Below are 21,770 nucleotides of genomic sequence, written 5' to 3' on the forward strand. Positions count from 1 at the left end.
GAACGTTTAATAAAGACGGACTTATTGTAATCTTAAAGGATATGTTTAAAAAATTTTGTAGAATTTAGTTTGTTTCTTAATACCGGTACAGTTTCGTTATACACCAGAGTCACCCAGCAATGCAAAATTAAAGATACCAATTACTAATGTAAGGCGAGTTATACTGCTTGAAAAAGATACCGATGCTGAGGAGTAAAATTTTACTTATTGAAGGGAATCAAATACGGTGTGTAACAGGATCAAAACAGGCGACATGCGCCGACGACATTATGCGAATGCTTGACTCTCCATCTGCGGAAAAACTAAAGGAGGGATAACAATTTTTCGTATTTAGCGCAATTTTGTCTATTCTCTAAAAATCCAGGGTTAATACTAACACTAAAGTTTGCTGTAGAAATTTAAGAAACGTACAGTGACGTAGTTTATATCCTGTTATGGAGCACCGTGAGGGTATGAGTGGAATGTCTTCTTACAATGCGGTCCGAACATATTGGTCGAAATAAAATATTGAAAGTTGGAATTAATATTCCCTACGTCGTACGCGGAAGAAAAACAATTAATTTTATTACACACTTTAAAGAATAATGCAGTCATAGATAATGACTAACTGTCGGCGAAAGACTTCACAAACTAACGGCAATCAATTTGACACAGCGAATCGGACAAAGCCACAGAGTGTAGGCGCACAGACTCACAGTTCTGTGGTTTGTGTCTGCAGTCACTTGTGTGTTGTTATTATTATAATAATTTTTCACGTCTTGCAGACATGAATTGGTGGACAAAGAGTCTCGGGTCTGTATACAGATGACCTGAGAGGAAGGAAGGTGACTGAAAAGTGTGCGTGAGAGAATTCCAGTGCAAAAGACTAGGCCTAATAATATGATGTCGAGACAGAGACCATTATTACCACCACAGAGCTTTGAGAGTGTTAAAACAAACGGCCAGAGAAAGAGATTTTCTCCCTCCTCTTCTTCCTCTTCCTCCTCTTCTTCTTCGCCACACCTGCAAAAGAGACTTTGCTTAGACATGATGGAAAATCAGAAGCTCGCGGCTGCGAATTTCTCCGTCGTCGCTCCCAACGGAGTCAGCAAGGGCGCCGTCCTGGGCAAGAAGCAGGGCGCCGAGAAGAAGGTGCTCTCGATTAAAAACTTCAAGGGTAAACAATGTCCGCTTCCGTCTCATTAATCATCTCTACTCTTTGTTTACAGGATCAATTCCGCCGGGTCTGCGTCGTTCAGCCTTGAGCCTAGGCCTACGTAGGGCTTTTGCCTGACGTAGGCCTAGTCCAAGACTAAGTCTAGCGTAGGTTGTTATTCATGTGATGGGCGGGTTGAAAGCTGTAGGCGTAGATTGCACACCTTGATCTCCGTATTTACCTTTATTAGGCAACAGCTCTGCATGGACTCTTACCTGGGAAATTGATTTTTCCTATACTTTCGGTGCTGCTGATGGAGGAGGTGGTGGTGTTCATTGTCGGTCAATTATTATTAACCGCATATCCACCCAACATGGTTGGGGGCCCTTTGGGAACACGGGGTTTCGGGTGGGGGAAATTATTGGGAGAAAGACTGGACTGCCATCATGTTGTTATGGAATTGTACCCCACATGCAAAAGTCATTAGGGAGCCATATGTTTAAGAAGGATTGGCTAAGGAAACCTATTATAAAAGGAACTGTACTTGCCTAACGCACCCTAACCTAACCTAACCTAGCAGGCCGCGTTACTTTCCGTCCTGACCCCCTGGGTGAATGAGATGCTAGTTTTTACTAAAAGCTCCCCTATAACACTGCGCATGCGTGATAGCATTCCAGGTTGGCCATCATAGAACTTCTGAGGTTAATTACAGGTTAATTACAATCAACTGACAAAAGGTAACGGTAAATTCTTGATGAGCAGTCACAGTCAACCGACAAAAAATAAGGTAAATTCATGATAAGCAACCAAAATATTATAAGAAAAATCAGTTTCCAAAGTAGTAACCCCATGCAGAGCTATTGCTTAGTTCTACCATCTTTATTCTTTGTTTTTAGGATAAATTCATGCTAGCCTAGCCTTAGGCTTAGTCCTAGGCTTTATCCTTTCAAAATCTAAGCCTGTGGTAGATATCATTGTTGTATTATGCTAGTCAAGCCCTTAGGCATAGAGGTTTTGACCAGGCTTGCGTATGAAGGCTGATGTGTTGCCCAAAATATTCTTGTGTCCCAGTATGGAATAATTATCCCCTTCCCCTCTTAATAGGCTAATATTAGGCCCATGGCTTGGACAGGTTATGTATCCCAGAATAAAGATCTTCCGTCAAAAATGAACCAGGTCATCCATAGCCTACAACATGAAGCTAGGTATCCTGTTAGCTCAGGCCTAGGCTACAGGACTGGCCTTCAGTAGCCTGTTATATGGCACAACCTACCCTATGCCTAGGCCTTAAGCAGTGTTACCAAAGAGTTGAACAATATAGAAAAGATATTAGATGCATTACATTTGAGATTAATATGAGATATTCACAATCTTTCGTTTGTTTTTACGTAGAAAAGCTCCTCGGTATGCCATGTTTAGCACCAGTCCCTCGATGATTAATGTAAAAACATAAACAAATGATGGTAAATTTCTCACATTATTTCAGTAAATTTCTTGAGTTATGCCACCTGTACTGTTTTGTGTACAGTACACCCTTTCCTATATTGTTCAGTAAAACATTTCATTAATAACAATATCACCATGCAGAGCTTTAACTTATAATTACCAAGTTGATGAAGTAGACATGTCAAAGTTGTCCAGATTAAGAGCTTTGATTGGAATTGAATAACCAAACTCTGGGACTAATGAGGACATTCAGCTCTGAAAATAATCTTGAAACAATGGTTAGGAGAGGGTGGAAAGCAAGATGGAAGACAGAGAATATGAATGGAAGTACAGTAAATGCTATTTTTGTCTGTACCCATGTATTCCTTTTTGCACTTATTAAGCAAAAATAAATGTATATATAACAAGTTTTCCCAAGTAGAGTATGATGTTTTCTGCCATGTGCTATCTCATAGATATCTAAAAGTAAATGGGTAGAGTTGGTTTCTGTTATCTGACAAAAAAAGAAATCAAGAAAAGTGTTCCTCGATTGCCTATCCATATAATATGTACATGACTGGTACAATTTTGAAGGGCTAAGTATGGTGGTTTTAAAAGTATATACTTTTATGGCACTAAAACCTTAAATGTTCAATAAAATAGTACTAAGAAGAATTAAAGATATGTAAATACTGTATGTAAATAATTAAAATCTCAGATAAACCCCCTTTCTAAAAATAATTAGCTGCACGCCAAGCAAGAGCGCAGTTGCAGCTGAAATCTTGATCCTCCTAATTAAAAGCCACCAAACTCACAAAATAACAAAACTTGATGCAACTATTTTCCATCTTGGTATCAGACATTTTGGAGCTTTCATCTTGTGGAAAGATTTTTTGTAATTTCAGTAGTCCTCAGAATTAAAGTAAATGAAGGATTTGTCGGTGCATTTATCCTGTAATCCCCTTATCCTTAATAGTAATTTAAACAAGTTAACTAGTAACAAGGTCTGAGGACAACTTAACATACAGCAGAACACCTTACAGTTGACTGTGTAGTATATTATCAGAGAACCTGTCTTTTTTTTTTTTTTCACAAAAATTCAGAGAAGATAATCATAAGATTGGGCAAGCACAAAATAATGGAGATAATTTGGCCATGCCAGACATTATTGTTTTTTTTCTCTTGTATTTTTGGGAGTGCCTTTTTGTTTATTTTAGTTGGGGACATGTACATTAAGTGCATCAAAACTTGAAATTCACAGCACAGTATTCCTAATGTTTCTGCATACCATTTTCCCATATCCATCATTCATATAGCACAAGCTGTAAGGAACTTTTACATAAAAAGGAGGGTGCCCACATGAAAGAAGTAAAATAGTAAAATACAAGCGAAAAAGTAAATGTCATTATGAAATAAATATACTATATACTGTACATAAACAGCATTACAGTAGTAAGGTGTCGGTTTAAAGTGTGTAGTTCTTGAAGTAGCATTGGAGCCCTTCTTAAACTTAGGCATACAAGCAACAAATGTATGAAACTTCCAGGAGCACAATTTTGCAGTGGAGGGAATGAAAGATTTCATTAACTGGGCAGCATTTCATTGTGGCATCTCCAATGGAACACTGAACTTGTTAGTTGGGCAACATGGTCTAGCCTAGATACAAGTTCTTGGCTTTGTGCTTTTACTTGTCTGACCATCAGGTAAATCTCATAAGCTTTCAGTTATACCTGGCAAACTTTTTGTACATGAAATGCAATGGGTGTATAATGAATGCTCAAGTTTTCACATTTTTAATACTATTAGATATGATTAACACTAAATTTCTCAGAAAAATTTACTAGGAAATGAACTGAATTTTTTCATTAATACAGTAGTGTAGCAAACAGAATTATGGAGTTATTGTACAAAGCTATTTTATATTTTTTCTGTATATTCAGGGAATGATAAAGGATAAGTTTATTTTGGGCATATTCAATAACTTCTATTATTGCACAAAAGCAAAAGATGCAGTATGCCAAATTTTCAAAGCAGCAGATGGTAGAAAATGTTAGTGATTGCTTCATCCATGTCACAGTACACAATACAGCCATTAATTGGCACATTTAAAAAAAAAAATTCTTTTGGTGACTGTTTTCGAGGTTTTCTGTTTTCTGTGGTTTTAAAATGATAGCTTAAACAGTATTACAGTTTCAAGGCATATATACACTGCTGTCTAACAGTTTAATGTAGGATGATTTATTTCATTTTACTCTTCTTGAATAACCAAATTTCATTCTTACTATTCATTGTACAGTACTACTTATATGACTAGCCAGTCTAAATACATTCCTTAGCCTAATCTATTTTTAGCAGGATTAGCTTAACCAGTCATATAGAAGGTAGCCTGACTGATTTAGCTGTAGAAGGCACAAAGATGTGCACCCATATCTAGCTGATAGAATAATGAAAAATTGAATTGTGTAATACAAGCCTTTAGAGTATGCTACAAGTAGGATACCATCTTCAAACACTCCATTATAAGTTATGAGAAGGAAAGTAGTACTGTACTGTACTGCACTTGGGTGAGGGTGATCAGTGGTGTTCATTTTTGATGTTGTGATGTAGGTTAAAACAAACAATACACAAGTCTGTGTATACATTATTAGTGTATTAATGTGGTACATCCCCAGAATCTCCATACTGTTAATGATTGATAATTTTGAAGGCCATGTAAAGAATGTGTTTTTGCCTTATGGCAAGTTAATTTTAGAAAGACAAAAAGCTGTTGGCTTAAGCATTTACATCTTGATCCCTGTGGTATTTAAAAAAACAATTAGCAACATTCCAAAAGGTTTAATTGTACTTGCAAGATCTTTGGTAATTTGCTTTTGTGGGTTTTATTCTACATTTGGATCAGCACATCTTGAAATAATGAGATTTTTATTCTATCTGTGGGAGAAAATTGGTGAAGGTATTTGTGGAAGAAATTTTTTTCCATTGGTGCCACTTTTTAGGCTGTTACCACTGCTGCTGCATTGCTGTGTAAATTTTGAATTTTTTAAAATTCATTTTGTCCTCTTCCCATTAACTGTTCAACTTCTGCTCCAAATTTACTTTTATATTCAAGAATAAATCCTCTGGGTAAACCTTTTTAAAGTCTAGGAATGAGACTAATGTCTTGTGACACTGTCTCATGTTTTCTGTAAACAAAACAGCTGATATGAAATGGGAATTACTGAAACCTGGCAGGTAATGCATTTATGATTTATTTTTGCAGGTGGGCCATTTTAGAAGCTATGTCTTATTTTGTGAACTGGTAATATGTTAGTATAAATGGGTGAACAGGAGCATTTTATTTATATTTTAAATGTGTGGAACTTTTTGTGTTACCTTAGGAAGCTTATTACATATGCAAACTGAAATTTTACTTGATGAACTGATGCAATATATCTTAAGTATATAAGTTTTCCTTTGAGTCCATTTTGTAGAAGATAATATATTTTGCTTCCATATAAATGAACAATTTTCTTTCTAAATGGAGTTGTATTTTTTGTAGTTCATAATCAGCCTGCTGTGGATCATATAGCTGAATCTTGGCGGTATTTAAGAGAGGCAGTAGTTGCGATACAAGAATCCAGGAAACTTCGAGACAACCTTACCCAAGAGGATTTGTACCGATATGTAGATAACCTTATTACGCAGCGACCTCCTGTTCACTTATATGCAGATTTGAAAGGTAAGCTGTAGTTATCATAACCACATAGTCTCTTTAATCAAGGTCTTTACTGCATGATTTTTTTTTAATTGGGGGAAGGGTATCCAGTAATTGAACTTGCATGTATGAAATGATAAATTCTGTAGTAGAGCCTCTGGTAGTTGTACTTAGTATTTTTCAAAGCTAGTGAGTAAAAAGACAATTTTACAGCCAGTAAAGACTAATTCATAACTAGATGTTATACTAGCTACATTGTTGAAGGAAAATGTCTTTTTTTGCCTGTATGAGAAGGATCCCGCTCAATACGCAATCTTACTTGCTTATATCACTGAATATAGGAAATGTTTTCCTAGTTATCCAAGTTGATGGTACTATCATGAGGCATTCTTTTATTGGGCCTTTACCCAGTCAAGCAATGTGGCTATTAGACATACGTACAGTGAAGAGTATTATGTTATACTGTAGTACACTTGATTTTGTCTCCTTATAAAAGCCTATGATAATTTTACCATTGTAATATATAGGTCAGCTAATAGAAATTAGGAAACAGTCAGTATTTGTTGTCACACTGTCACTTATATATATTGCAGTAAGTACAGTATTGTAGATGTATTTAGAGGCCAAATTTGATAACACAGTGTTTACAAAGTCTAAACCATGAATAAAGTATTCTTTTCATTGTTTGTGTTCCTCTCTCTCTCCAGCTAACAATTTGTTGTTCAAATAGCTAAGCATATAATACTATTGTTTAGTTAAACTTGCTTTTATTGTAATGTTAGCAGTGTAGAAAGTTTCACAGCAGCTGTGAATTGATCTTATCCTTTGTATTTATACTAACTGGTTAAGAGTAAGAAAGTAACTATCACTAAAAAAAAAATAGATTTAAAGAACTGAGGCAAATAGGGAAGTCATAATTAAGGGAAGGTAAAATTAGGCAAGTGGAATGGAAAGGAATGGAAAGCACTGTGCCGAGAATGAAGTACAGAAAGGAATGTGATGGAATAGGAATTTTACAGCAACAGTTAATGGAGGTAGGTAAATTGCAAAGGATACTCTTCATCCTGAAGAAGGAAAATAAGTAACAGTAAATGCTGAGAAAACATGAAAAATTGTTAGTTTGTCGCTAAGAACATTAAAAAGGGTTTTAGTCATAGTAGTTAAATTTGATCATACTGCATACTAAAGAACAATTCAAAGTGGGTACTTTCTCTACTGTTTAGCCATTGCCCACTCAGGTACTTTTTTTTTATCATTTCAGTTGTTAATGGTGAGAGTTAATACTTTTTATAAAGCTTACGATCACCTCCTTCAAAGCTTCTTATGAAAAAGGAGGCATTCTCTTTATGAATGTGTCAGCTTTTTATGCTCACATACTGTGTCCAATTTTTGAAGGAGTGAATTTGTCTCACACTCTTAGCTGTTTTTTTGCAATTTGGATAGGGAACAGTGTTAAAATAATATAACGTATCTAACGTCAAGGACTTTAAGGTAAAGTGTAAAAAGGGAAGTACATAAAGTTAATAGGGAAATATAGCAGTAGAAACTTATGGTGATATGGCTTGGATTCTGTAGTGCCAAAGTAAATATGATAAGTGTTAAATCTGACATGCCCTCCATTTTCTTGTGAATTGCTAATTCTTATGATGTATACTCTTCATTTTTTCACAGATCTGGCAGAGACGCACATAAAGTCTTGTTTAAATCAGTTTTTGAGCGGGACGAGTGATCGTTTAACGTTCTTGAGACAACTGAATGATTGCTGGACTCATCATTGCCAGCAGATGAAAATGGTTTGCAACATATTTTTGGCCTTAGATAGAGGCTATGTACTCCAGAATGCTCAGGTTTCATCCATTTGGTGAGTGGAGTGTTTAGTTTTGCACTGTATATTTTTATTACATTCAGTTTTTTAAGGTTTAAATTTCTCACTGTTCTTGGAATGTGCCTTCATGATGCTAAACAGGCTGACCTTGTTTTTTCTCTTTTTAGGGACATGGGGTTAGAGTTGTTTAGACAGCACATACTAGAAGAAGTTATAGTAGAGAATAGATGTGTCGATGGTCTATTAATGATGATAGAAAAGGAGCGTTCCGGTGAAACTATCGACAGGTCCCTTGTGAAATCACTTCTTAGGATGCTATCATCATTACAAGTATATCACAAAGTTTTTGAAAACAAGTAAGTATTTGAAGAATTTGCACAGCTTGATTCTAAGTTGAGGCATATTAACATGTTTGTTTGCTTTATACACTTAAAATGTAATGTTTATGCTCCATGAATAAAAGCTTTATTTTAGTTGAGTGCCTCCCTCCTATTCCTGAATTGTTACACTTGTAAGTGATAATACAGAAGAAGAAATAGGGACTTTAATTGAATGAAAGAGATTTTATCCTATGCAGTCACCACTTATCTAGTTTTAATAAGTTGATTGTGATTGGCATTCTTTATACCTTTGCTTAATATGGATAAATAAAAAACTTGTATTTATGGGATACGCAACCTTGATTACTGTGCATTATATTGTGATTGAAACATTTATTTTAGGCTAACCATTGTGATATTAGGAGAGAGTGGTAAGCTCTGTGTTGGGCACTGTGTATTATTTTGACCATCACTTTTACAGATTTTTGGTGGCTACAGAACAGCTTTACTTACGTGAAGGTCAGCGATTGATGCAAGACCGTGACGTACCTCAGTACCTCCTTCATGTTGACAAACGTCTTACGGAAGAAAACAACAGAGTACTTCATTATTTAGATATGTCTACCAAGTAAGTCAAGCCCAGATATAGCCAAAATTATTTTTAGCCTTTCATTTAACTTGTGACCAGTTTTATTACTTAAGATTTTATTTTAATTTGCTGTTACTAGAATTTTTGAAATCTGTAGTCTGCGTTAGCATGCTTAACTGATATGTAATATTCCATATCTTTGATAGTTACAATTCTTTACCAAATACTGTTTTGCTTTTTCAGACGGCAGTTAATATACTGTGTTGAGAAGCAGTTGTTAAGTGAACACAAAACTCATCTCCTACAAAAAGGTCTTGATTCTCTTTTAGACCAAAATCGTCGCCATGACTTAACGCTTTTGTATAATCTCTTATCACGTATCAAAGGAGGACTGGGTGATCTGTGTGCTCACTTTAATGCATATATTAAGGTATGCTCTTTAGGAATTTTGCCCTTTATTATTGCATTTTTGGCATTACTTGACATTATTAGTGGTATTAATTTAGAATTTACGTGTGAAGGAAGAAAGTCTGTTTGGTGTTTATGCCACATATCACATTGACAGCAAATTATGTCATATTGCAGTCACTTGAAAACAGGTTAATTCTTGGTCAGATTAATCCTGAGTTTGACAGCAGTACTTTTAGTCAATTTGCAAGTGTTAACACAAAAATGCAATGCCCCTTGGGTTGGAGAGGAATCCACCAGGCTTAACAATGTTGAGTTGCTTTTAAATCAGCCTTTGTGGTTTTACATGAAGAGAAAATTAGAAGGAAGGGTAAAAAAAAATTAAGACAAAATATAAAAAAACTCGTTAAATATACTATTTAACAAGTTTTTTTATATTGTAAAAAAATTTTATCTTCAACTTGAATGAGAAAATATTATAAATAAGCTTAATGAGAAGTCAGTTTTCTAGACTCTCATATGACATACCTGAGTATGAATTAGTTAAATGAGACCATTAAGTCAGTTTTCTAAGGCATAGAGTGTGCATGAGGTGTGTTTTCTTAAATGACAGGTGAAAATGGGAGATAAAGTAATTTAGGCGGTTAAGTAGAAAGGAATTGAAGGCAACAGATGAAAATGGCAAAAAGCATGGCAGTTGTGGCTGAAGGGCTGCTGCCAAGACCCTTTGGTACCATCTGCGTCATCCTGTACAAGGCATGCTGTAAGTGGTACCTCTTTACAAGGAAATAATTAGAGAACACTGCTTTATTATTTATATTAAGGTGCATAACATTTATAAAATGTCTCCTTACTGTGCTGTGAATAATTATGCAATTAGAGATCACATTGCACAAGATTTTAGCCTGAGAGTGAGCTTTATGAATTACAGCAAAAAGGAAAGAAAATTATTTTTTGATAGATTCATTTGCATTAGGACGAGGTTTAAAGTAGGTCATGATAGGAAGTAGAGAAAAGGTGAAACTAGAACAAGTATCTGAGGGACATCACTAAAGTTAAGGAGATGGATTTACAGAGTCATTTACAACAGACAAGAAGGGAATTAGATTCAAGATGTGAATTGAGGTTGGAGAGGAATAAGCTATAAGCATTCAGTTAGCTAGCTGGACAGAATGCTTGACATTTGTTTTTAGGTTATAATTATAAGAACATGAATTTTTTCTGCAAAAACTGTTTCCCTGCAATTACATTTGATGGCATTGTGTTCATAATATTTTGGGACAAGATCGTACCATTGAAAAATAGATCCCTATGAGATGGATTAATAAGAAGTAAAAGATAGCTTGTATGCATATTACACCAGAAGACAAAATTGTCCTTTGTTTGCTTAATGGATTTAGTTTGAGAGTTTTAGTAGTGCCCTTTATTACGTCATAAGTGTTACAAGAGATGAGAAATCATTGCATATGGCAAACTCTTCTGAATTTACTTGTTTTTGCATTTATTAAAGTGGAATAAAAAGGAAAGAAAAATTAAATGTAATATTTTGTTTTAAACTTTTTTGGACCGAAGGTTAAAATTGCTAGCAAAATACGTACAAGACAAGATTTCTTAGTAAAATTGTAAACTTTATCAAAAATTTAAGATTACTGTAATATTCAAACTGAAAGATTCACTCCCAGAAGGTATTTAGTCCTTTATTTAAAATAGTTTTATTTTCCTTTAAGCTCTTAAATTCCTTTTTTCCAGTCGTATGGTAAAACAATTGTAATTAACCCGGAGAAGGACAAAGGAATGGTACAGGAGTTACTAGATTTTAAAGACAAGATGGATGGCATCGTTAGTGAATGTTTTGCCTCGGATGAAAAGTTTGTGCTGGCACTTAAAGAAGCTTTTGAGCACTTCATAAATCAAAGACAAAATAAGCCTGCAGAATTAATAGGTATGTCATTATGTATTTATTTTTGCTGATTAAAATCATGATGTCCTGTTTTTGTGTTTATAAAGTAGTAAAAGCTTTCAGGCTTTAAGAGCATAGTATGATTTAAGATTTTTTTTATTGTGATATGATTTTTACACTAAACAGTTGTCTGCAATGCTTGTATAATAAAGTGTGAAAGTCAGTAGTTATTGACTAAATATTACATCTGTCTTTTGTAAGTAGATTTTTAATGTGTTTAGTGAAAAATGAGAGAGATGCTTGAACAAGGGTGTAAATGCTGTAAGAATTTGACTCATTTATTTCCCACATTTCTTATCAGACTTGTAAAGTTGAAAGGGTGGGGTTAGCAGACAGCAAGTAAATAAAAAAAAACTTTTTCTTACTTCTTTGGCAAATTTTGGGTAAAACAATGTCATCTTTTAAAGCTCTGCATACCAATAAACTTATTTTGACATTTGTCTTAAATCCTCAGCCAAGTTTGTTGATGGAAAGCTACGTGCAGGTAACAAAGAAGCTACAGAGGATGAATTGGAACGTCTTCTGGATAAGATAATGGTTCTCTTTAGATTTATCCACGGCAAAGATGTTTTTGAAGCCTTCTACAAAAAGGTAAAGTTTCTTTTTCCTCTCGTGTTATTTCCATAGCCTTGCATTTCTTTCTAGGTGCTACTACTGATACTTGTGTTATCAGTGCTGCAGAAGCTTCTAAACTTACGAAAACAAGATTCAGAAAAACTTACTCGGTACTGTTGCTGTTCCGTTTTCTTTTCAGTTATGAATACACAACAAAAAATAAATCTTGATTATTCTGCAGATTTCTTTAAAAGTCGTAACTAATAGAATGGTAACTTTTTCTCTGGTTGAATCACTTGATAATGCTACACAGTGCATACCATATAGTGACATATTCAGTATACCGTACATCACTATTAATGTATACCAGTAGCATTAGTAAGTAATAACATTGTAAACATAAAAAACTTCACATTTTCTGTCCTAATATAGAGGCTGTTCTACTGAGAACATTTTGACTAGTAGGAGTTTTTTTTTATTTATGAATAAATTTCTAAAGAAATCAAACTTACGGTTTTTAGTATTTTTTGTGTGATAAAAAAGATGTACTTTTTGTATGTTGTTGACACCTATGCTGCCTTTACAGGATTTAGCAAAGCGACTGCTAGTGGGTAAGTCGGCCAGTGTAGACGCGGAGAAGAGCATGTTGAGTAAACTAAAACAAGAATGTGGTCCAGGGTTCACAAGTAAATTGGAAGGCATGTTTAAGGATATGGAACTGTCTAAGGACATAATGCTTGCCTTTAAGCAGGTGAGTAGGCGAGTTGGAGACCTTGAGTTTGGCTTGACATTGACTCTAAATAAGAGCAGTTTAGAGCTAATGTCTGTCGGTGTAAAACTTTTAGGTGTGAAATTTCTTGTTTGTTACAGAGTATTTCAAACCATTCTTGGTGACAGCTGTGCTGTAAGTGGCATTGCTGTTTAGAAAAGGTTCATGAATTTCCCCTTTGTATTTCATGTTGATGAAAATAGTAATCTTGAAAAAGTACAATACTGTATTCATCTAATGCGGTACACAGAGGAAATGTATGGTGAAATTTTCTATTGAAATGGGATATGTATATCATATAGAGGGATTACACCTAATGTAAAATGTACTAGTGTCATGATATAAGGTAGTAATAGGGGTTAGTTTTGTGGTAATGAACAGTGCCAACCAGTAGTTAACATAGTATGTGTTAAACCACATGGTAATAATAATATTGAAAATTTAATTTGCTTTAAAGGAAGTATGTACATTATTCTTAACTAAATTACCTATTATATAACTTTTAGTAAAACCTTATAGAAATGAAAACAACTGTTTGTAGGTATAAAATCTTTCTAGTGTATGTAAAACATGGATTGGAGTCTCAGTTACTATTTAAGACTTAAAAGCCATGACATTATCGAAAATTTTTCTTTTCTGTTTCAGAACTCGCATGTAGGAGCAACTCCAATGGAACTTAATGTCAATATATTAACAATGGGCTATTGGCCTAATTATCCATTGATGGAGGTCAATCTTCCACCGGAGATGGTCAACTATCAACAAATTTTCACAAAGTTTTATTTAGCTAAACATAGTAATAGGAAATTACAGGTGAGTAAAGTTTTTTTTTTTTTTTTTTTAAGGGTTGTAGGTATAATAATTTTCTCTTTAATCATACACTTTCAAAGGTTTGGCAGTATAATTTTTATCTTTAACCATAATTCTGTTAGTGTGATTGCCGTTAAGTTCAAACTATTACTTATATGCTTTCCTATATGATATTTCACTTTCAGTGGCATAGAGTACATAATGGATAAATGAACCTAACCTGTTTGATTACAGGTTTCCTGTGTAAAAATGACACAGGTAGGCTACCTACCTACTGAATTGTGTCATTTACAAGAGAGAGAAAAAGAAGGGGTTACATTTTTGTTTAGTGGATTTATGCAGTACATTTTGTTACAGATTGGGAAAAAAGGTAGATAATTGCCTTTTGCATAAAGTTTTCAGCTTAAAGTGTGATGGGTGTTCTTTATAAGCATATGTGGTATTGACAAGGTTAGGTGAGGAAGGTTATGCAGTTGCCCTTGAACACCCCTAGATTTTTTTACTCATCCTTATCTGACAGGCCATTGGCCCTATTAATCAGGATAATTGAACGATTACTGAATTTTAGGGCACTTGCAAAATTAAGGTTATGAAGTATACTACTGATTTTGAGTAAGAACGTGCTTCAAATCTGTTTTTAAGTAATTTTGAAACCAAAATGGGTAGTAAGAAAAAGTTGAAAAGAGAGGGGACCTTGCCTCCATTTTACCAACCATAAAGGTATACTCATGATTACAGTATTATATCAGTGGAAGCTGTAAATAGTGACTAGAATTATGTTTTAAAAGATGTGTACAGAGACTTAATAAGAGATTATTCTTTGCTTATCATTAACTGTATTATGCACAATAACAATTTTGATTTCTCTCTATAGGATTTTTTTCTTGTACAAAGCACTGATTTTCTTTTAGCTTTATAGACTTTTTTCTGATTCAACACCGCTGATAATTATGTTCATCATTGATCTTTTCAGTGGCAACCCACTCTTGGCCATTGTGTACTAAAGGCATCATTTAATCAAGGACCCAGGGAACTCCAGGTATCACTATTTCAGGCGCTTGTGCTCCTTTTATTTAACAAAGCAGATTCCCTGTCGCTAGCAGATATTTCAAGTGGAACAAATATTGAGGTAAGATAAAGTTCATTTTGTTTAGTTTCTTGTTGTTTTACCATTACCAAAAAACCAGTGGGATGGCTACTTTTTGCTTGAATGGAAAGAAGAGAAAACTGGGAGAGGAAAAATACAGGGACTTTACAATGACTGACAATATCGAACCCAAAAACTGAAGTACTTGGAGAAAGTATAGATGAAGAAAAATCGTTATTGGAAGGGTCTAGTGAACAGGGAAATAGTAGGAACCAGTTCTTATGATTTTTTTATGTGTATGAATTGTGGGTAAAATTTCTTTATTTGTATTCCTGTACTAAACCTTCGTCTTGGAAACATGCTCTGGCTTGGCCTGCTTCTAAGAAAAGCAACTGCTTATATGCTTCCAGTGACATTTATTTTGGTAAACTTTTGTTGGATCTTTGAAATGTCTTTTATCTAAAATATTTAAAAATTTTGTACTAAGCAATTTTTTTCAATTTAAACCCATTCCTTAACAAAGCCTGTTCATGTATTTTAAAATTATATCAAAGTGATAGGTTGGTGATGCTTGTTTTTAAGGCCTTTCTTAAATCCTGTATTAACCCTTTCTCCTAGAAACATTCACACTCTCTAGCTTGGCTTGCTCTGAAGAAATGTTAATGCTTTCATCTTGAATCTTATACAGTACTGTACTCATATAAAAGATATAAATTTTTAAGGCAAAATTCCTGGATTCCTGCTTTGAAGGCTGTTAATATTTGTGTCATAAACCTCATAACTATATTTATTGCCCTTAGTTGTAATCCTCTTGTAAGCAAAATCGCATGTTTATATCACTATCTGCTGATGACACTTATGCTCCCTTCCCCATCATTGATTTTTCACAGAGTTCTATCCTTAAGGGATCACTGCTCAGAGTGGGCCTTATGCAGCATGTTGTAGATGTTATTTAAAGTTCTTTGCATAACATGGATGGTACTTTAAGTTCTTTGCAGTCCCTTTGTCCCCCTGCTACATTGGTTTCTCCCTCTTACTATCCATTTCCTTGGGTCTACTTATTTAGCTGTCTAACTTCTTTAACTTTACTTCAATCTAAGATCATTCATAAAGAGAATCTTAGGCATTTAGAATGGGACTTTGGGTCTCTGAAAAGCCTTTAATTATGATAAATCACAGGGTTTTTCCTCTCACTCATTTCCTCTTTTTTCATGGTCTCCTCCTTGTAGGATGTGTGCATTATGCACCACAGTGTAGATGGTTTTAAAAGCTTTCAGTGGCCCTTTGGCCCCAGATGTGTTGATTTCTGCATTTCTTTTTCATCCCTTCCCTTTTGACTTTTCTAATGTAGCTGTCCAACTGAAAGTTTATGCTGTTCCAATTCTCACTTCTCAGTTATGTAATGCTAATTATTCATATGAGCCCTATGATGGTTTAGGAACATGATATAAGGGTCTCATTATATACTTATAATAATAATCATGACTTTTAGTGAAGGATAATAATAATAATCATGACTTTTAGTGCACCCCTTCTGTGCATGACTTTTTTGAAGGCTATTCCATCTTTGTCTCCATGTCATATCTGCTCTTCAAACTTGTATAAAACTGCTTTCTTCATGTGTTAACTTATTATGAGAGCAGTGTATCTTTTAAAAGATATGGGAAACCAAGACTTAGTAAGGCCAGCCCTACGAGAGCTGTAAATCAGCTCAGTAGTAAATTTCAGTGCTTCCATGACAACTTTAATGCTTTTCTCTTTTCAGTTTACTGTCCTTTTTTTCTGTTTGCTGAGGATAGAGTGAACCATTCAGTCAACATTTTGTTTGGATTAAAATCATTGTTTCAGATTTTTCTTCCTGGAGATGATGCATGGTTTGAATGATTAAATCTTTCATTTTACTTCTTAGGAGTTAGAGTGGCTATATTATGTAGACAAGCAGAGCCATTATGTAACCTTGAATCTTATAAGATTTGGAGATTGGTAATTTCCTGATAGGTTGTTATCGAATTTTCTACCATTAATATTCAGCATTTTCTTCTTATGTAATTATCATTTAGATTAATAATAATAATGGATCAAAACTGGATTCCAAAGTTTGGCATTAGAGAAAGGAATTAGTTCTTTTGCTGTTCTTATCAATTAGAAGTTTTGTTGTTTCAGGTTAGACCCTCTTCTTTCTGCCATTTTTGAGTTAATGTATAAGAGAAAAAAAAAGGCAATACAGGGTATTCAAAAAAAAAACCTGAAGGATCTTCCATGACATTTATCTTTTTCTTTTGGCTCCTATAGTATATTTGGCTGTAAATGTGGTCATTGTTGTAGTGCTATCAGTCTTTTTTATCCTTGAAATTTCACTACGAAAGCTTTCTTTTTAATTTATATCACACAGGATGGGGAGCTTCGCCGTACTTTGCAATCCTTAGCCTGTGGTAAGGCACGTGTTCTTCAAAAGATGCCACGAAGTAAGGAGGTCAATGATGAAGATAGATTTATTTACAATAAGGACTTTACGAATCCTCTCTTCAGAATTCGAATTAACCAGATTCAAATGAAGGAAACGGTAAGATTGTCAGTGTTTGTATATTGAAAATAGTTGCTTTTACACCATTACAGAATTTCATATTTTACATGTACTGTAATTTGCCCAAATTGGCCAAAAACCTGATAGATGTATTAAGGGGACATTATACATAAATTACTGGAATATGGGTTGACCAGTATTATTGAGGGCAAGCTCTTGTACCAGAAGTGAATGATTTTGTTCAAGATTATCATTATTTTGCATCATATCATTTGGTATTTCTCAAGAATTTTATCATTTACGGGCTTGAAAGTGTACATTTGCAAGTAGTATTCAGGGCATAGGAAAATCAACCCACACTTTCATGTACTTTATGTATATATGAATATATATTTTTTTCTTTGATAGAGTGAAGAGCAGCAGCAAACTGAAGAGAGGGTTTTCCAAGATCGACAATATCAAATTGATGCTGCAATTGTAAGGATTATGAAGATGAGAAAGGTTCTTCCTCACACCCTGCTTATAACAGAACTTTATAATCAGCTAAAGTTCCCTGTCAAGGTATGCAGTATTCAGGATTTTCCAAAGTGTATGACCAATTTATATTACAGTAATTATTTTGGTACCAGTGAATATGCCTTACCCTGCCATTCATTAGATGATATTCAGTGTTTCATTTAAATGAGGGTAAACTTACATTTTTCTCTGATGAGGGTAAATTTTATATAAATATCTGTTTGGATGCTTTTCAGTGGGCAGTCACATACTTTTTTTTTCATGAAAGTAGAAACCTTATGTATAGAATTAAACAGCCAAGATTATAGTGAACATATATTCATGTAGGTAAAATTAAACATGTCTCTGTTCCTATGGGGATACAAACTCAATGCCTTTCATATATAGTGTATCCTTCAGCACGTATGTTGGGCCAGCTGTAGACTTGATTAACAAGGTAGGTAACCTAGGTAACAATGCTCTCCGTATGCACACCACCCATTCTGCCAAACCTCTATAAAGAACCCATGTTCATGTATGACAAGTTAACAGACCTTTTACTAAGGAGGCTTTTACTGAATAGATTAATATAATAATCCAGAGTAGAATGCCCTTATGTGGATAAAAGAGGAAAACAAGGCCAAGAGAATTATAAAAGAGTAGAGATAAAAATAACTTGACTGTGAACGTAAAGGCAGAAAAATTAAGATGTATAGTGCTTTAAAGTAACATCTGAGCCCCTTTTAAATGTTTGAAAATCAAAGTTCATGACATGCCCAAAAAATCTAGTTCACTGTTTTCTTGTGAAGAGATTGTGAGAGATGTATGGTGTTGGATATTTGGCATCTAGATAGAGTATTGGTGTATTCACAACAAAATAGGCAATGCACAATCAATTATAAAATTTGATAGTGAAAGTTCACTGAAATGAGAGTTATCCAAGCTGGATATCTTCTAATGATGGTCTGACTCATAATGACCACTTCAGGTAGGTGTTTCTAGAAAATAAAGTCCTAGAATACTCTTGGTATCCAGAAAGAACTACTGTACAGCAGTTCAACAGTGGTAGAACAAAAAATCTGAAGAGAGCAGTTAAACCTAATAGAGAACAATAGGGCCAGGATGCCATGGAGTAAAATAGCAGCCTCCTGAACTTGGGAGCATCAGTAACACATTGATTCGTGACCCAAGGACCAGTGCTAGCTTTTTTGGGAGTGGCAGTTTCATAGTAAGCTGCATGAAGAGCCAGTTAAGTGTTTTATTGATTTTGATTTTTGGAAAATGGTTACAGTATCAAAATTGGTAACAGTATCAATAAATTGTATAGTGAGAGAAGAGATTTCAATTTATTTTTTTTTTGGTTTGTGACAAAGGTTAAGTATAGTCTTAAGTTTGTATGTAACAAAATATCACACTATATTTAATATTAAAGTTTGTATAGTAGCTATATAACATTTTAAACTAGTCCTACAGTTTTGATTTCTCATATTTTGTTAAATAGCAATATTGAAAGGACAAAAAGAGAAAAAGTATAGATAATTTTAAAAATAATTTATTACTAACTCTATTGAGAGTAAGGTTGCATCCACACAATTGAACTTTGTTCAACAAAAACTTTTTCAATGTGATGTCAGAAGCGGAGAAACAGCGGGGCACAGTTTGACTTTGCTTCTGATGTCACATCGAACAAAGTTCGATCGTGTGGATGCAGCCTTAGGTCCCAAAAGTTGCTGTTCATAAGCGGACTAACCATTTTGTGCAAATTTAACAGCCTATCTTATTATTACTAAGCTTTTGTGATTTGGTTTTAGAACATGCATGGAAATTTGTCCAGCTTTAATTTAGGTATACACCCTTTACCAATTAGAGTGTTTTTGAGTCTGAATTTTAGGAGTGTAGGAGGCCTGAATTTGATCTCAGATGGTAAGCAGAACAAAGGGACACTTGTTGCTGACTGTCTTAGTGTGAGATGTGAATGCATGTATACTTGAATTTTGTTTTGCAGACTTCAGACCTAATTTTCATGTTTTCTTTTCAGCCTGCAGACCTCAAGAAGAGAATCGAGAGTCTTATTGATCGTGATTACATGGAGCGAGACAAGGATAACCCTAATACTTACAATTATGTTGCCTAATCACCTATTTGTATTGCTCCTTATTGTGATATTTTTCATGATGAAGTTCTTTTGCCTGAGAAATTAATGACCGGCATATGTAGCCACGGAAATGTGATATATATAAACTATACAATACCGTGTATCAAGAACAGATATACTAAATAGCTCTCATCTCCGAAGTGCTGTTTTTATTCATTTCAAGTTGATTCCTTCACCAGAGTGAGCTTTACGCATTTTCCCAGTTCAGGTGGTTACGTGAATTGCTAAATAACTGATGCCTTGTTTCCCAGCTGAAAAATGTTATTTCTCAAAGAAGTTTCAGTTCAAGCCAGTGGAAATTTTTTACCAGAAACCTTAGTGGAGAGCCAGCGAGTGAAAGAATTTAGATAGGACGCTGGAATTGTGAATAGAGTATAAACAAAATTTCGTTGCACTGTCACTAATGGTACTATGAAATACAAGTATACTTGTCCAGTTGTTGATCTTATGATTAACTTTTATTTTTACTTTTTTTATTTTTTGTTTGTTTGTTTTTCATGGTTTTCTGAGTATTGACAGTGAGAATTAATATGCTTTTCATTGCTCATGTGTTCTTTCCCTTTTCACAATGTTTTGGGTCTAACCCTCTTGGGTTTGTTGTCAAGGTGATCATAAGAATGCAGGTGGTTTTGCAGATTCAGGTCTGCATTTTTTTGGTTCGTACATCAGACTGAATTGTTTTCGTTATGTAAGAATTTAATCCTCTATAGCGCAAAATTTCTGTTCCCCGGAAAGAGAAACCAGATACGAAAAAAAATTTCTCCATGTTTACATCTAATAAGGGAACAAAAATTGTCTAAATTCTTTTATTAACCATGACTACGGTACTTGCTGATAGGTTTACAAAAATAGAAAAATGTGTGGTGAGAAGTATCCTTTCCAAGTAGGGGAAAAGCTCTTTGTTTGTATCTTTGAAGTTGAAAACTTCTTTAATCTAGTACTGTAATGTATAATAAAATAAGCTTTTTCTTTTCCGTTTTTTCATTTGTCCTTAGGGCACATACCACCATTTTTGCCATTAGAGTGTTCCTTTGTTCTTTTACATAAAGATTATAAAGCATGGGTGACAGATGATGATAACCTTGTACTGAACATGATAGTATGAAGAATTTACTTTGCCATAAGTCAGGAGTATAATTTGGTGAACTGACATGTACGTGTTACCTCAAGTAGGTAATGTCCATAACCTGACAATTCAGTCTTTGTTGAAAATAACTTGACATGCATGTCACTGATTTATCAGTGTACTTTGCATTTTCTATCAACCAGGATGTTGGTAATGGATTTCTGATGATCACCCAAGGGTATGTTAAGTTGGGTAGCAGTGCAAGAATAACCTTATTTGGAAAGAGGTCAGTATGAAAGCTTAAGCTACCATAGAATATGAGTGGTCTAATGAGAGTTCGTAAGTCCATCCAATTCCCTTAGTCCTCATCCTTGCTAATGAAAGCATCTTGTATTTCCACTCTTCACTGTGTTCATATTCCTCAGCATCAGAAAACCCAGATACCTTGAAAGGAATAGTGAGTGACAGCAGCAGCAACACAAACTACAAAAACTTTATGTCAGCTTAGGAAAAAGTGTGCTATTGTTACAGCCGACCCACTTTTCCTACAACTTGTATCCTGCTACTGCCACCATTGCTCTCAAGGTATCTATCTGGGTTTCCTGTCTCCAGACTTATTTTGAAAGCTGGTACTCATTACTTAGGCTGTATTGTCTTTGGTTATCCCCCTTTACTGACTCATCCAAAGCCAAAGATTAACTGCAGCTAATGAGTCTTAAGGTTACATTATTGAGCCCTAGCAACCTACCATGGAAAGCACTGTGAGTTTTATAATTATAGTTGGTAACCTTAAAAATTTACAAAATATTTATTCTCTGAAATTAAAAACTGATGTTAGTTACTGCTGCCTTTATATTAGGTAACTCTTGTCTATGCATGTGATTTTATACACAAAATTGAATTAACCCATTGGAAGGTTGCTATGGTTTAAAAAACAAAAATTTCAAACTTCT

General features: G+C 34.5%; 1 protein-coding gene across 1 annotated transcript; it reads left to right on the plus strand.

The window, feature by feature from the left end:
- The first annotated feature begins 235 nt into the window (after positions 1-235).
- Cul4 (cullin 4) lies at positions 236-20,723 on the plus strand. The gene is made up of 14 exons (XM_067093144.1): positions 236-1,156; positions 6,099-6,278; positions 7,926-8,115; positions 8,247-8,435; positions 8,881-9,027; positions 9,232-9,418; positions 11,146-11,338; positions 11,811-11,947; positions 12,498-12,662; positions 13,326-13,493; positions 14,464-14,619; positions 16,970-17,140; positions 17,510-17,662; positions 19,635-20,723. Exons 1-14 carry the CDS (start codon positions 880-882, stop codon positions 19,728-19,730), a joined length of 2,409 nt encoding a protein of 802 aa, XP_066949245.1. The 5' UTR covers positions 236-879; the 3' UTR covers positions 19,731-20,723.
- Positions 20,724-21,770: the final 1,047 nt, after the last annotated feature.

The sequence above is a fragment of the Macrobrachium rosenbergii genome, chromosome 49 (genome assembly GCF_040412425.1).
Source record: "Macrobrachium rosenbergii isolate ZJJX-2024 chromosome 49, ASM4041242v1, whole genome shotgun sequence".
Taxonomy (NCBI): domain Eukaryota; kingdom Metazoa; phylum Arthropoda; class Malacostraca; order Decapoda; family Palaemonidae; genus Macrobrachium; species Macrobrachium rosenbergii.

What these genes read in the sequence shown, in the direction of transcription:
- Cul4 (XM_067093144.1), top strand. Translation starts at nt 880, where the DNA reads ATGATGTCGAGACAGAGACCATTATTACCACCACAGAGCTTTGAGAGT. An exon ending in CTTATATGCAGATTTGAAAG is followed by an intron (nt 6,279 to 7,925) that starts GTAAGCTGTAGT and finishes ATTTTTTCACAG; the next exon opens with ATCTGGCAGAGACGCACATA. An exon ending in TAATGCTTGCCTTTAAGCAG is followed by an intron (nt 12,663 to 13,325) that starts GTGAGTAGGCGA and finishes TTTCTGTTTCAG; the next exon opens with AACTCGCATGTAGGAGCAAC.